The sequence below is a fragment of the Bombus affinis genome, chromosome 3 (assembly GCF_024516045.1).
Source record: "Bombus affinis isolate iyBomAffi1 chromosome 3, iyBomAffi1.2, whole genome shotgun sequence".
NCBI lineage: Eukaryota > Metazoa > Arthropoda > Insecta > Hymenoptera > Apidae > Bombus > Bombus affinis.
In genome coordinates, this window is record NC_066346.1 from 16769003 (window position 1) to 16783253 (window position 14251).

Below are 14251 nucleotides of genomic sequence, written 5' to 3' on the forward strand. Positions count from 1 at the left end.
AATGCGCGATCGAACTTAGGCCGGATATAATAATAATTTCCGAGCCGAACAGGCAGCTACCGCACTGGTTTAATGACACCAAAGGAGACGCCTCGATATGGGTCACACTCCTCAATGGCAAACTGCCTGATGAAACAACAGAAGTCAAGAGCGACGGGATAGTGGGCGTCCGCGTCGGCGACGACTTCTGCTTCAGCGGATACTGTTCGCCCAACACAAATAAGCTAGCATAATCCAAATACATAGACACGCTGTCGACTATGACGAAGAGCGTTGCTAGAAGACACGACAAGGTCTTCGTGGCCGGAGACTTCAACGCAAAGTCAACCTGTTGGGGAGGATCGACCACAGACATGAGAGGGAGAGTCTTAATGGAGGCACTAAGCGGCCACCGGGTGTTTCCAGTGAGGCTCAAGGAAAAGTACACCTTCTTCATGAACGGGAAGACGAGCTTCCCCGACATAATAAGCGTATCCAACAAGGTCAGCGAGACACACGCCGGAAGCGCGGTCTTGGACAAATACTCGGCCTCGGACCATCTGTACGTGCTCCACAGGTTTAAGGCTAGGAAGACCCGGACTGTATCGAAGTTCTACAGGTACGTGACCAAGGACATGTCGCCGGAGGAGTTCCTGAGCAGATTCGACGACACACTAAAAAAGGAGGACCTCAACGCGGCTATCGGAGCGGATGGGGCCGAGTCCTTGCAAAAGAGCATCGAAGGTACGTGCGAAGGGATGCTAAGGAAATCGAACTGTGCGGCGAGCCGCAAGTACGCGAACTACTGGTGGAACCCGATGATCGCGGAACGGAGAGCGCTGGCGCACAAAGCGCTCAGGAAGGTGACGAGAGAAAGGAAGAAGAATGCCGGCAACACCGAGCCCCTCGTCAACGCCTACAAGGAGATCCGAAGGCAGATAAAAAAGGAGATCGCCCGCAGAAAAAAAAACAGCTTGGGCAGAATACTGCAAGATACTGGAGAGCGACCCTTGGGGCAAACCCTATCGCACGATCATGAAGAAATGTAAAAGCAAGGGACCAACCAACGACATGCCGATCGACATGGTGAAGGCAGTCCTACAGAGGCTATTCACCTTGGGACACGGACCACCCCATTATGAGGGCCGCGAAGAGGCAGAGACCGAAGAAGAAGGAGATATTAGCCTCAGCGTCGCCATCGGCGAAGGCGATGTCGTCGATGCCGCCGGAAGAATGAACACCAAGAAGGCTGCAGGAGTCGATGGCGTGCCGGGCGAGATCGCGAAGCTGATAGCGAGTCGCAGGAGCGAGATCGTGACAAGGGCGTTCAACGGCATCACCGAATCAGGAAGGATCACAGACTGCTGGAAGACGGCCAGAGTAACACTGCTAAGGAAACCGGGAAAGGATCCCAGTCTCCCTAACGCGTACCGGCCGATAAGCATACTCTCAACCATGAGCAGGATCTGGGAAAAATGCTTTAAGAAGATCATCGAGAGATTCATCGGAATGGACCCGTTCCATCGGAGGCAATATGGCTTCAGAAAGAAGAAGAGTACGGTAGATGCCATCACGCAGGTGATGAAGTTTGCCAACATCTGCAAACAGAAGAAGGTAATTTGCGTGATGATCACCCTGGATATTAGCAATGCCTTCAATTCGCTCAGCTGGAAGAGCATATACGAGGAATTTGACAAGAGGAAGCTGCCATGGAAGGTCAAAAGGCTAATCGGCAGTTATCTATCCGGAAGGAGGATCATCGTGAGCAACCAGCACGGCACGGTGGAGCACGAGGTGGCGGCGGGAATTCCGCAGGGATCCATCCTCGGACCATTCCTGTGGAACTTGGTATACGACCGGTTGCTCGAGAGACTCGACAACATGCCAATGGTCAGAGCAACCTCCATCGCGGATGAGCTGGCCATCACATGTTCCGTCGGGAGGAACGAAGAGGCCTCCGCCAAGGTCAACACGATGCTAAGGATCGCCAACGATTGGTGCACGAGTGTCGGGCTCACCCTGGCGAGAGAAAAGACGGAGGTCATGCTCATCACAAGCTTGCGAGTGCCGAGAGTGGTGAAACTCAGGTTGGGCTCCTCGGACATCGAAACGGTCGATCGCATCAGGTATCTCGTAGTCGTCATCGACTCCAGTCGGAGGTTCGGTGCGCATATCGAGATGGTGTGTAATAGAGCCGACAAGTTAATAGGACCCCTTAGGGGAATTCTACCCAACATCAACGGGCCGCCCAGCTTGGCTCGTAGGCTCTACTACAATGTGTGGGAGTCCATCGTAACTTACGGAGCACCGGTGTGGGCTAGAGCAGCGAATACCGATAAGAACAGGAAAAAGCTGAAACGAGCACAACGAACGGCCCTGTGCATAACAACGACGGCATACCGTACCGTCTCCCACGCGGCACTTTGCATGTTGACCGGGAATCTCCCGATTTACATAAAGATAAAGATGCTCGGAGAGACCTACGAGAGGAACAAGATCCATGGGTCCAGGATTGGCACGGATGACGGCAGCAAGCTGAAGGAGGAACTGGAGGCGATTCGCAAGAAGGAACAAGAGGACTGGCAGAAGGAGTGGAACAACTACAAAAAGGAAAATATCACAAAGAAATTAATACCGAGTGCGCTGCTATTTACCAAAAAGAAGATGGACATCGATCACCACACCATGCAGCTGCTAACCGGGCATGGGAGCTTCGGTGTCTATAGGAAAAGGATTGGCAGGGACAGCGACAGCAACTGTCTCGACTGTGGAGATTCGAACGACGATGCAGAGCACGCCCTCTTCGCGTGCCCGAAGTGGACGGACAGAAGGATCGAGCTGGAGAACGCTCTGGGCGGGAAGATAGATGTGGGCAATCTGATCGCCACGGTGACCGCCAAGGACGAGAGCTGGAATAAATTCAGGCAATTCTGCAAGACCGTCATGTGCCACAGGAGGGTGACAGCGAGGGCCTGGGAAGAAGCAAGGAGGAGAACGAGCGAAACAACAACTACGCGGAGCAATGAGGGCAAGAACATGAAACAACGAAAAACCGCAGAAGGAGACCAGCCCAGTATTCTGAACTGGCTGAGAGGACGACATGAGCAGTAACTGCCCGAAGAAGTAGATACAACGGGGCACGAAAGGACAACCCTGATGACTGCCGACAGGTTTTACCGGGGTTGTCTACCCTCTAAGCGGAGGAAGAAAGAGGAGGGGTTTTTAGTGGGTATGGCAACGACATCCGACCGACTCCCACATAACCCAGTGATGCGGGTCACTGGGCATGCGTAATAGCATTTTCCCCTCCCCACACAAAAAAAAAAGAGCCGGCTGTGGGGGACAGGCTGGCGAGATATTTGTGAAAACGGTCATTATTGTAGTTTTTTATGGTTTTGGATAGTTTTCTAGTTGCGTTGTTTAGTTTGCGTTTGTCCTCCGGTGTTCTATGGGTCTGCCATATCCTTCTTAGTCTACGTTTTTCTGCTATTTTTTTTAATATGTACTGGGGGTATTCGTGATTGCTGATGGACGTTTTTGCCGGTGTGGAGATGCGGATAGCTCGAAGAATATAACTATGAAATCGAATACACAAAGGGTAAAGATAATACAGCTGCAGACGCCTTATCTAGGGTTCACGCGGTAACTCGCAACGAAATAGTTAATCTCGACCTATTAATTGACCACATTAATTCATTCAACGAATGGAAAAACAACAACGAAAACCCGAAAATCTTTGAAATTAAACCGAATGATCAAAAATTTTACCCATTAATTCGAAACGATTTAGGAGAATACGACGAGACACTTTGGATCAGAAAAATTTACAAAATTCTTAAAAATACAACAAAAATCGGCATAGGAAATAACGATTTCACTGAATTAGAGAACAGTTCGCTGTTGAGTGCCGAAGCGTGCAGACGTGTCTCTAGTGCCCAGTGAAGTTCGAAAGTAACACGTGTCACCCAACCGTCGAAAGTGAACACAACGTGCTTCAATCTTCCCAAGTGCTTCCTATCCGCCAGAGAGAAGAAAAGCCTACGCACCTAACCCCAACCCGATCCCTGCCGCATAGCCTCACGACTAGTTATTCATATTGAAATAGCTAGCTCGATGATGGCCCAACAATCACGACCAGGCTCGCCTGTGCAAACCCATCACTACCCCGCGCTACACCCCCCGTGGCAGAAGTTCAGCAGATCCCTCCGTGCCAACGACGCCAATAAGGCGAAAAAACGCAAAACCGAACCATCAGACACAAACTCGAACGAACAGCCATCAACGCAAACTAACACCCACAACAGGTTCGCAATTTTGGAATCCACAAACGACGCCATGGAAACCGCAGGCTCGCCACCTAACCACCACGCACAGAGAAGCCCCCCTCCCCCACCAATATTTATTAATGATGTCATCGACATCCAGACAATGACCAAGTCCTTAGAGAGAGATATCTCCAAGGAGGACTACAACCTGAAGATAACCAACAACCAGGTAAAAATCCTGCCGACGAATCCAGAAGCCTACAGGAAGCTCACCAAGACACTTACGGCCCTGAACGCCAATTTCCACACCTACCAACTCAAAGAAGAAAGACCTTTTCGGGTGGTGCTACGAAACATCCATCACTTCGCAGACATCGACGAACTAAAAATAGAACTATCGAAACTCGGCCACGAAGTCACCAATGTCAGCAACATAAGGCATAGAGTCACAAAAGACCCGCTATCCCTATTTTTCATCGATTTAAAACAGAAACCCAACAACAAGGAAATCTACAACATCAGTCGCCTAATGAACGCCATCGTAAAATTCGAACCACCGCAAATCAAAAAGGAGATAGTGCAATGCAAAAGGTGCCAAAGATACGGGCACACGCAGAAATACTGCAACCATACCTTCCGCTGCGTCAAATGTGCAGGAACACACCCCACCGATCAATGCAGGAAATCACCGGAAAACCCAGCGAAGTGCATCTACTGTCAAGGTGACCATCCTGCCAACTACAAAGGCTGCTCAGCCTTCAAAACCCTCTACTCAAACAAGTATCCCAAACTTAGAACAAAAGAGGTAAATTACCAAACACCCAGCTCGCCGAAATTCACCTTTACCCCAATCCCCCCAACCAACCAAACACCCAGCACTATCAAACTCACCACTCCCTCAAACTCCTATGCCCAAGCGGTACAAGGCACTCAAAATACACCAAATAGCCACAGGGATCCTCCCCAAAATAGTGCCCCCACCTCACCTAATACAGACAACGTCTCTAGACTTGAAAAGCTAATAGAGAAACAATCAGAGCAAATAAACAATTTGCTAGCGCTATTAACACTCATCATGGATAAATTAATACGCCCCGACACAAAATAAAACCAAGACGCATAGCTCTATAGAATGCCAACGGTCTACCGCAAAGCAAACTTGAGCTAGAACTCTTCCTAAAACACCAGCTAATCGACATAATGCTCATATCTGAAACCCACTTCACCGACAAAAACTACCTGAACATAAACGGATACAAGTTCTACCATACCCAACACCCCAGCGGAAAGGCCCACGGCGGCACCGGAATCATAATCATATCAAACATGAAGCACTACGAACTTCCACCATTCCAGAAAGACTACCTCCAAGAAACAAACGTAGCAATAGAAGACTATCATGGTACAATCACCACTTCAGCTGTATACTGCCCTCCCAGACATTCCAACGCCAAAGAAGACGTCGACTACTTCCTGCACACCCTGGGCAATAGATTCATAGCCGGAGGAGACTACAATGCTAAACACACCCAATGGGGTAGCAGACTGATTACAGTAAGAAGCAAAAACCTCCTCAACAGCATAATATCCAACAACCTCAACTACCATACCACATACGAACCCACACACTGGCCCACAGACACAAACAAAATACCCGATCTCCTTGATTTCCTCATAACTAAAAATATCTCGTCAAGACACGTCCAAATCAATTCCTCGGCTGATCTCTCCTCTGATCATTCCTCCGTGATAGTAACAGTCAGTTCAACTATCATCGAGAATACACCTAATGGCTCCATTCATAACCAACACACCAACTGGCAGCTCTTTAGAGAAGTCTTTACCCACTCAACTTCAGCCTCAACCTCACTAAAAACCAATGAAGAAATCGAAGCAGCCACGGAATACCTAAATGCGAGCATAATAAACGCTATCCGCGTCTCCACACCGGCAAACACGTCCATCAGCAATCACGAATACCCCCAGTACATATTTAAAAAAATAGCAGAAAAACGTAGACTAAGGATATGGCAGACCCATAGAACACCGGAGGACAAACGCAAACTAAACAACGCAACTAGAAAACTATCCAAAACCATAAAAAACTACAATAATGACGTTTTCACAAATATCTCGCCAGCCTGTCCCCCACAGCCGACTCTTTTTTTTTGCGTGGGGAGGGGAAAATGCTATTACGCATGCCCAGTGACCCGCATCACTGGGTTATGTGGGAGTCGGTCGGATGTCGTTGCCATACCCACTAAAAACCCCTCCTCCTTCTTCCTCCGCTTAGAGGGCAGACAACCCAGGTAAAACCTGTCGGCAGTCATCAGGGTTGTCCTTTCGTGCCCCGTTGTATCTACTTCTTGGGGCAGTTACTGCTCATGTCGTCCTCTCAGCCAGTTCAGAATACTGGGCTGGTCTCCTTCTGCGGTTTTTCCTTGTTTCGTGTTCTTGCCCTCATTGCTCCGCGTAGTTGTTGTTTCGCTCGTTCTCCTCCTTGCCTCTTCCCAGGCCCGCGCTGTCACCCTCCTGTGACACATGACGGTCTTGCAGAATTGCCTGAATTTATTCCAGCTCTCGTCCTTGGCGGTCACCGTGGCGATCAGATTGCCCACGTCTATCTTCCCGCCCAGAGCTTTCTCTAGCTCGATCCTTCTGTCCGTCCACTTCGGGCACGCGAAGAGGGCGTGCTCTGCATCGTCGTTCGGGTCTCCACAGTCGAGACAGTTGCTGTCGGTGTCCTTGCCAATCCTTTTCCTATGGACATCGAAGCTCCCATGCCCGGTTAGCAGCTGCATGGTGTGGTGATCGATGTCCATCTTCTTTTTGGTAAATAGCAGCGCACTCGGTATTAATTTCTTTGTGATATTTTCCTTTTTGTAGTTGTTCCACTCCTTCTGCCAGTCCTCTTGTTCCTTCTTGCGAATCGCCTCCAGTTCCTCCTTCAGCTTGCTGCCGTCATCCGTGCCAATCCTGGACCCATGGATCTTGTTCCTCTCGTAGGTCTCTCCGAGCATCTTTATCTTTATGTAAATCGGGAGATTCCCGGTCAACACGCAAAGTGCCGCGTGGGAGACGGTACGGTATGCCGTCGTTGTTATGCACAGGGCCGTTCGTTGTGCTCGTTTCAGCTTTTTCCTGTTCTTATCGGTATTCGCTGCTCAAGCCCACACCGGTGCCCGGAAGTTACGATGGACTCCCACACATTGTAGTAGAGCCTACGAGCCAAGCTGGGCGGCCCGTTGATGTTGGGTAGAATTCCCCTAAGGGGTCCTATTAACTTGTCGGCTCTATTACACACCATCTCGATATGCGCACCGAACCTCCGACTGGATTCGATGACGACTACGAGATACCTGATGCGATCGACCGTTTCGATGTCCGAGGAGCCCAACCTGAGTTTCACCACTCTCGGCACTCGCAAGCTTGTGATGAGCATGACCTCCGTCTTTTCTCTCGCCAGGGTGAGCCCGACACTCGTGCACCAATCGTTGGCGATCCTTAGCATCGTGTTGACCTTGGCGGTGGCCTCTTCGTTCCTCCCGACGGAACATGTGATGGCCAGCTCATCCGCGAAGGAGGTTGCTCTGACCATTGGCATGTTGTCGAGTCTCTCGAGCAACCGGTCGTATACCAAGATCCACAGGAATGGTGCGAGGATGGATCCCTGCGGAACTCCCGCCGCCACCTCGTGCTCCACCGTGCCGTGCTGGTTGCTCACGATGATCCTCTTTCCGGATAGGTAACTGCCGATTAGCCTTTTGACCTTCCATGGCAGCTTCCTCTTGTCAAATTCCTCGTATATGCTCTTCCAGCTGAGCGAATTGAAGGCATTGCTAATATCCAGGGTGATCACCACGCATATTACCTTCTTCCGTTTGCAGATGTTCGCAAACTTCATCACCTGCGTGATGGCATCTACCGTACTCCTCTTCTTTCTGAAGCTATATTGCCTCCGATGGAGCGGATCCATTCCGATGCATCTCTCGATGATCTTCTTAAAGCATTTTTCCCAGATCTTGCTCATGGTTGGGAGTATGCTTATCGGCCGGTACGCGTTCGGGTAGACTGTGATCCTTTCCCGGTTTCCTTAGCAGTATTACTCTGGCCGTCTTCCAGCAGTCTGGGTTCCTTCCTGATTCGGTGATGCCGTTGAACGCCCTTGTCACGAGCTCGCTCCTGCGACTCGCTACCAGCTTCGCGATCTCGCCCGGCACGCCATCGACTCCTGCAGCCTTCTTGGTGTTCATTCTTCCGGCGGCATCGACGACATCGCCTTCGCCGATGGCGACGCTGAGGCTAATATCTCCTTCTTCTTCGGTCTCTGCCTCTTCGCGGCCCTCATAATGGGGGGTCCGTGTCCCAAGGTGAATAGCCTCTGTAGGACTGCCTTCACCATGTCGATCGGCATGTCGTTGGTTGGTCCCTTGCTTTTACATTTCTTCATGACCGTGCGATAGGGTTTGCCCCAAGGGTCGCTCTCCAGTATCTTGCAGTATTCTGCCCAAGCTGTTTTTTTTCTGCGGGCGATCTCCTTTTTTAACTGCCTTCGGATCTCCTTGTAGGCGTTGACGAGGGGCTCGGTGTTGCCGGCATTCTTCCTCCTTTCTCTCGTCACCTTCCTGAGCGCTTTGTGCGCCTGCGCTCTCAGTTCCGCGATCATCGGGTTCCACCAGTAGTTCGCGTACTTGCGGCTCGCCGCACAGTTCGACTTCCTTAGCATCCCTTCGCACGTACCTTCGATGCTCTTTTGCAAGGGCTCGGCCCCATCCTCTCCGATAGCCGCGTTGAGGTCCTCCTTCTTCAGTGTGTCGTCGAATCTGCTCAGGAACTCCTCCGGCGACATGTCCTTGGTCACGTACCTGTAGAACTTCGATACGGTTCGGGTCTTCCTCGCCTTAAACCTGTGGAGCACGTACAGATGGTCCGAGGCCGAGTATTTGTCCAAGACCGCGCTTCCGGCGTGTATCTCGCTGACCTTGTTGGATACGCTTATTATGTCGGGGAAGCTCGTCTTCCCGTTCATGAAGAAGGTGTACTTTTCCTTGAGCCTCAATGGAAACACCCGGTGGCCGCTTAGTGCCTCCATTAAGACTCTCCCTCTCTTGTCTGTGGTCGATCCTCCCCAACAGGTTGACTTTGCGTTGAAGTCTCCGGCCACGACGACCTTGTCGTGTCTTCTAGCAACGCTCTTCGTCATAGTCGACAGCGTGTCTATGTATTTGGAGTATGCTAGCTTATTTATGTTGGGCGAACAGTATCCGCTGAAGCAGAAGACGTTGCCGACGCGGACGCCCACTATCCCGTCGCTCTTGACCTCTGTTGTTTCATCAGGCAGTTTGCCATTGAGGAGTGTGACCCATATCGAGGCGTCTCCTTTGGTGTCATTAAACCAGTGCGGTAGCTGCCTGTTCGGCTCGGAAATTATTATTATATCCGGCCTAAGTTCGATCGCGCATTGGTGCATCATGTCCTGCGCCAGCTTGCATCTGTTTAGGTTTATCTGCAGTATCCTCATTTATTCGCTTTCAACCGCCTTCTATATTCTGGACAAGCCAGGGGTCCGGTTACGTGGTCAAATTTCACTCCTTTCTCCTTGCTGCAGATGGAGCAGCAGGGTGCGTTGACGCAGGCAGTTATCGTGTGGTCTTTGGCTCCGCACTTCCTCCAAATCTCCTTTCCAGGGCTTATCGCCGTGCATTTGTTCGCGATATGCCCGAACATGTGACATCTGAAGCACTTTACCACATTGGGTAGTGCCTTTATCGAGGCTATCGTCAAGCCGGTTCTGATCTTCCGGCTCGCCCCCTCTTTGGCCAGATAGGCTTTCGGCATCGTCACTATTGCCGATTGGGTGCCCCACGGCGCCATTTTTAGGGTCTTTACTTCGACCTCAGTGATATCGCTTATGCCCAGTTGCATTCCTATCACCCTGGCTAGTTCTTCCTTGCCTACGAGCGGGTCTATATCCCTGATCTCTACGGAGGTCTTGTCGCGCATTGGTAGCGCTCTCACCTTGCCTCTTAGCGCCGTGTTCATATCCGCCGCGGTCTTTTTGGCGTCCGCTATAAATCTTAAGATCTATTTAACGAAAGTCCTTCAAACCTACAAACAAAGGGCGGCCAGCACCCTTCCCCAACCATCAACATGGAAATTGACCAATTAACAGTAACTCCAATTTCCCTCACTTTCCGAATGAAGACTTTTCTCCACGAATCCGATGATCTCGTGCCCTTAGACACACCCATCATAGTTTTCCTCGATAGCGTCACCGTGATGGAGAGACACACTTTCGTACGATTTGAACGACGATACAAGTAATTCTCCGGTACGTAGTGCTTGTTCTGTGGCGACCTGAATATAACTTAGACTTCCACGAAATATACACGTTCGACATCCCGTTGACCGCGGATTCGTTACCGGACCCGAGGCCATTGTCATAGCGCCGCGAGTATCTAACATTGTGATTAATTACCAACGCTGTAATACCACTCACTTGTGCCAATAAACTCTACCATTGTTACACCGCATCGATGGCCAATATCAACGAAGATTCATCGAACACCTCCACCCCCAATCCTATCGTCCAGCCGACATATATATATATGCATTTCTGATAATCATTTTCAACTCGCACAGGAAAGAAACATCACTGAGGCTACCGTGAATTAAATTCGCGTATCAAGTAACAGGATAGATACGATTCATACGAAGCTTTGCGTCGTTATTCGAGGTAGGAAAAGCTTTAGCAGTGATATCGAGGAAAGCGAAACTACGAAATCATCGCTGTCGTCGAGACAGAAATTGCTGCGAATATCGCGGAAAGCAGAGCGACGGTAAAGAGTATTACAGGAAAAAGTTGTTCGGAATATTAGCCTTGGCAAACATATTTCAAAGCCGTTGAATATGGCGAGATTGTCCGCTTTGTAAATATTTACCGAAAAACATGTCGTACGAAGCTGGGCAATAAACGCGTTTTTCCACAGTTACAAACAAGTATCGTACGTATGAAACAAGTAACGACGAATTTTCCATTTCACGGCACGCGACAATTGACCGTATTATCAGCGTTTCGTCAGAGTTTCAATAACTGCGTTTTCTTTTCTGTATTTATGGTTTCGCAACTGTAAAACGGAAGGTTTATTCTGGAGATGCGAGTTCGCGTGAACAACTAGCGCAACGAGTAAAAACACGCGGTTTTTGCAACTCGATCGAATTGTTAGCAACTGTGTGTACGAGATCGTATTACTCCCATCGTTGATCGATGTCAGGCTTCTATCCGAGCACACGGACAACGTTCTCCAACGACCAATCAAACATACCAGATAATAATTATTCATTGTATCATTATTGTAGCTATTAACGACACGGGCTTGTTGTCGCATGATAAAAAGCATGCAACTGCGCTGACACGATAATACAGCGAACTTTTGCACGCTGCGATGGAAAACGCGTCGTTACCTGTTTCGTACGAACGATACTCGTTTGTAATTCTGTAAAGAAACGTCCGTTGACGAACATTATATAAAGTTCTTCCTTCTTCTTCTTCTTCTTGTCTGTAAATCAACTCCTTACAATTTGACGGTTTAAATTTGGCACACCCCGTATACACAGGATGCAACGGAACAACGTCTGAAAGCGAGAACAACGCGAATCCTTGTGGAAAAATGAAGAAAAAGTATAGGATAAAACGTTCTCATTTTCGACTTGGAGAATCGAGTCTGAAAATTTATCAAGTATACTCGAACTGTATCTGAATATCGGTTCGAATAATAAATTTATTTAATTATATAATTAATTTATTACAAAGGAAATACAATCTGGATGTGAATGTTAAATGGAAACAAATTTTGCTAAGTTGAAAATCGATCGTATCGTAATTACCACGACTCGTTGTTTACAGATTAAAAATCTATTTTACGAATACGAGGAGCTATATATCTACTATTATTAATCAATTTTTATGAAAAATTTCGTACGATGCGCGGATAAATTCTAATTTGATAAATTGTTGGAAACGTGGAAAATTGAATGCAATAAAATTAGGTGGCACGGTTTACACGGTTGCAACTTTATGACCCACTTAGGTCAAGTAGCAATGAAATTTATTGCATATATCGGAAATTCAAGGCACGTAATTGGCAGTTTATAAACAAATTATATGTTCTCTTAATTAAATTGCCCGCGTCGAAAGCTGTGAAACGTTTTTGTATCGAAATCGAAGAATCCAACATCGCGATCCTATGAATCGAAGAATGCGACGTAAATGTTCGAAGTATGGTTGAGAAACGATAGAAAATTCCAAGTGTTACGCTGTATTTCTCGTTCGATTTAAATCGAAATTTTAATGAGGAACAGCGCCGATTGATATTTAAAAGTGAAACGGTTAAGAGCAACGATACAGGTTTTGTTAAAAGCAATTGGTCTATTTACCTCGCTGTTTAAACGGGTTTGTTTGACGTTACTTTGATCAATTTCCATTGACACTTTTATAGATAGCATTCTTTTTTACGGATGGAAAGCCGTCTGATGGAAATTTGTCTGAAATGTCCGTCGTAAAATTGCATTTTCGCGGGCAACAGAAAACAATGGAATTTTGTACAAAAGCGCAATACTTTAATTAGCGCAAAATTCCATTTTCCCCGCTGGGAAATTGAATTTTCTATTAAAGCGTAATACGTTTAATCAGCGGTGGCGTAAATTCAACAAACTAACAACTGGAATATTGACTTGTCACAATTTTGTGACACCGTATATGTCGTTGATACGTTCCAGTCTGGTCGTATTTACAATTTCAGAAATTTTGCAACTATTTTTTCATTTTATCCGTAACGAGAATAGCGAAGATAAGACAGGCAAACGTGGTAAAACGTTGATAATTCGGTTACAGGGAAATCGAATAAATTTGAAGTTGAAGAAAGTAAGAGAAAGTCGAAACGAAGCAAACGCGATTCCTTAAGCCACGATGTTCAGGGATTTTATAATCTTTAGGGTGACGTCTTCGACGTGGAATACCCAGAAGCTGAGAAATTGATTCTGTACGATGAAAAAGACGATGTCTCCACAGAATACAACGATACAATAGTGGAAGAATTATCGATCGACGTAAATCCTGTTGAGAAATGCTCAGTTGGTATGACCGCTAGTTACTAAAAGGTTACTAGGGTTATGTTGGTACGACTCCTAACGACGCTCTTTTGTCATAGGAGTCGACCACGCCTTAATTGCTAAGACGCATTGGGAGAGTTTAGACGTTTGCTGTGTGATTTGGTGTTTTGTATAAGAGAGAAAATAAAAGGTGTGATAACCAATCCGAGTGGATCCGAGATTGATTATCAACCCCAACCTATATAAAATAACAAATCCCGAGGAAATTGGATACTTCTCTGGTCCTAAATGGCAAAGGAACAAATTATCAAGTAAGTCAAATATTTTTCCAAATGCCATTCTTGTACAATCGTTGCTTTTCTACTTACCACGTACAATATAGCGGTTAATAAATTAACGAATCATCGAATATTACTGAAAGAAAGAAATTGTACTGATATTCCAATCTATCGTGTACAAAAGTAATAATAACAGCATGTAATATAAGAATAGCTTATCTTCAGCCTTAAAAGGAACTCGGTTTACAAGTATTCTCCCTATTGCGTTCCACTCTCGCTTGATCTTCTACACGTTCATCTATATTTCGCTGTTTTTAATTTATTTTATTATTCCCTGTCTATTACACATATGTATATTGTCCATTGCACGAATCTTTATCTATCTTGCCTAATTTAATGTAAAAAAATAGAAAAATAGACAAATTTGCTGGAGGAATACGTTTACCAAAATTTGTCAAGAATTTTAAAGAAATTTGCAGGATGAAATTCACGGTGATACCGAATTGATATTTTTGAAATTATACTTTTGAAATAATTATTTATATCATTATAATTATTCCACGAATACTTGCTCGTAGATATTAATTTATGCTTTTAATAATTATGCGTTTAAGCTAT

The 14251-nt window shown here is 47.0% G+C and overlaps 3 protein-coding genes across 8 annotated transcripts in view; 1 reads left to right on the top strand and 2 right to left on the bottom strand.

The window, feature by feature from the left end:
- LOC126914788 (uncharacterized) overlaps positions 1-14251 on the bottom strand; it is a 415880-nt gene that overhangs the window by 374587 nt on the left and 27042 nt on the right. The window lies entirely within an intron of this gene.
- The window catches only part of LOC126914764 (uncharacterized), a 192531-nt gene that overhangs the window by 175638 nt on the left and 2642 nt on the right, over positions 1-14251 (bottom strand). The window lies entirely within an intron of this gene.
- Positions 1-14251, top strand: part of LOC126914751 (uncharacterized) — a 57105-nt gene that overhangs the window by 41335 nt on the left and 1519 nt on the right. For 2 of the 3 annotated variants that reach the window (XR_007709789.1, XM_050719151.1), the window contains one exon: positions 13138-13666. Coding sequence is in view for 1 of the 3 variants with exons in the window: in XM_050719151.1 (XP_050575108.1) it covers positions 13138-13238 (101 nt within the window). In the remaining 2 variants the exon portion in view is untranslated. Of the gene's footprint in view, positions 1-13137; positions 13667-14251 lie in introns of those variants that run through there. The other variant, XR_007709788.1, reaches the window with a different exon arrangement.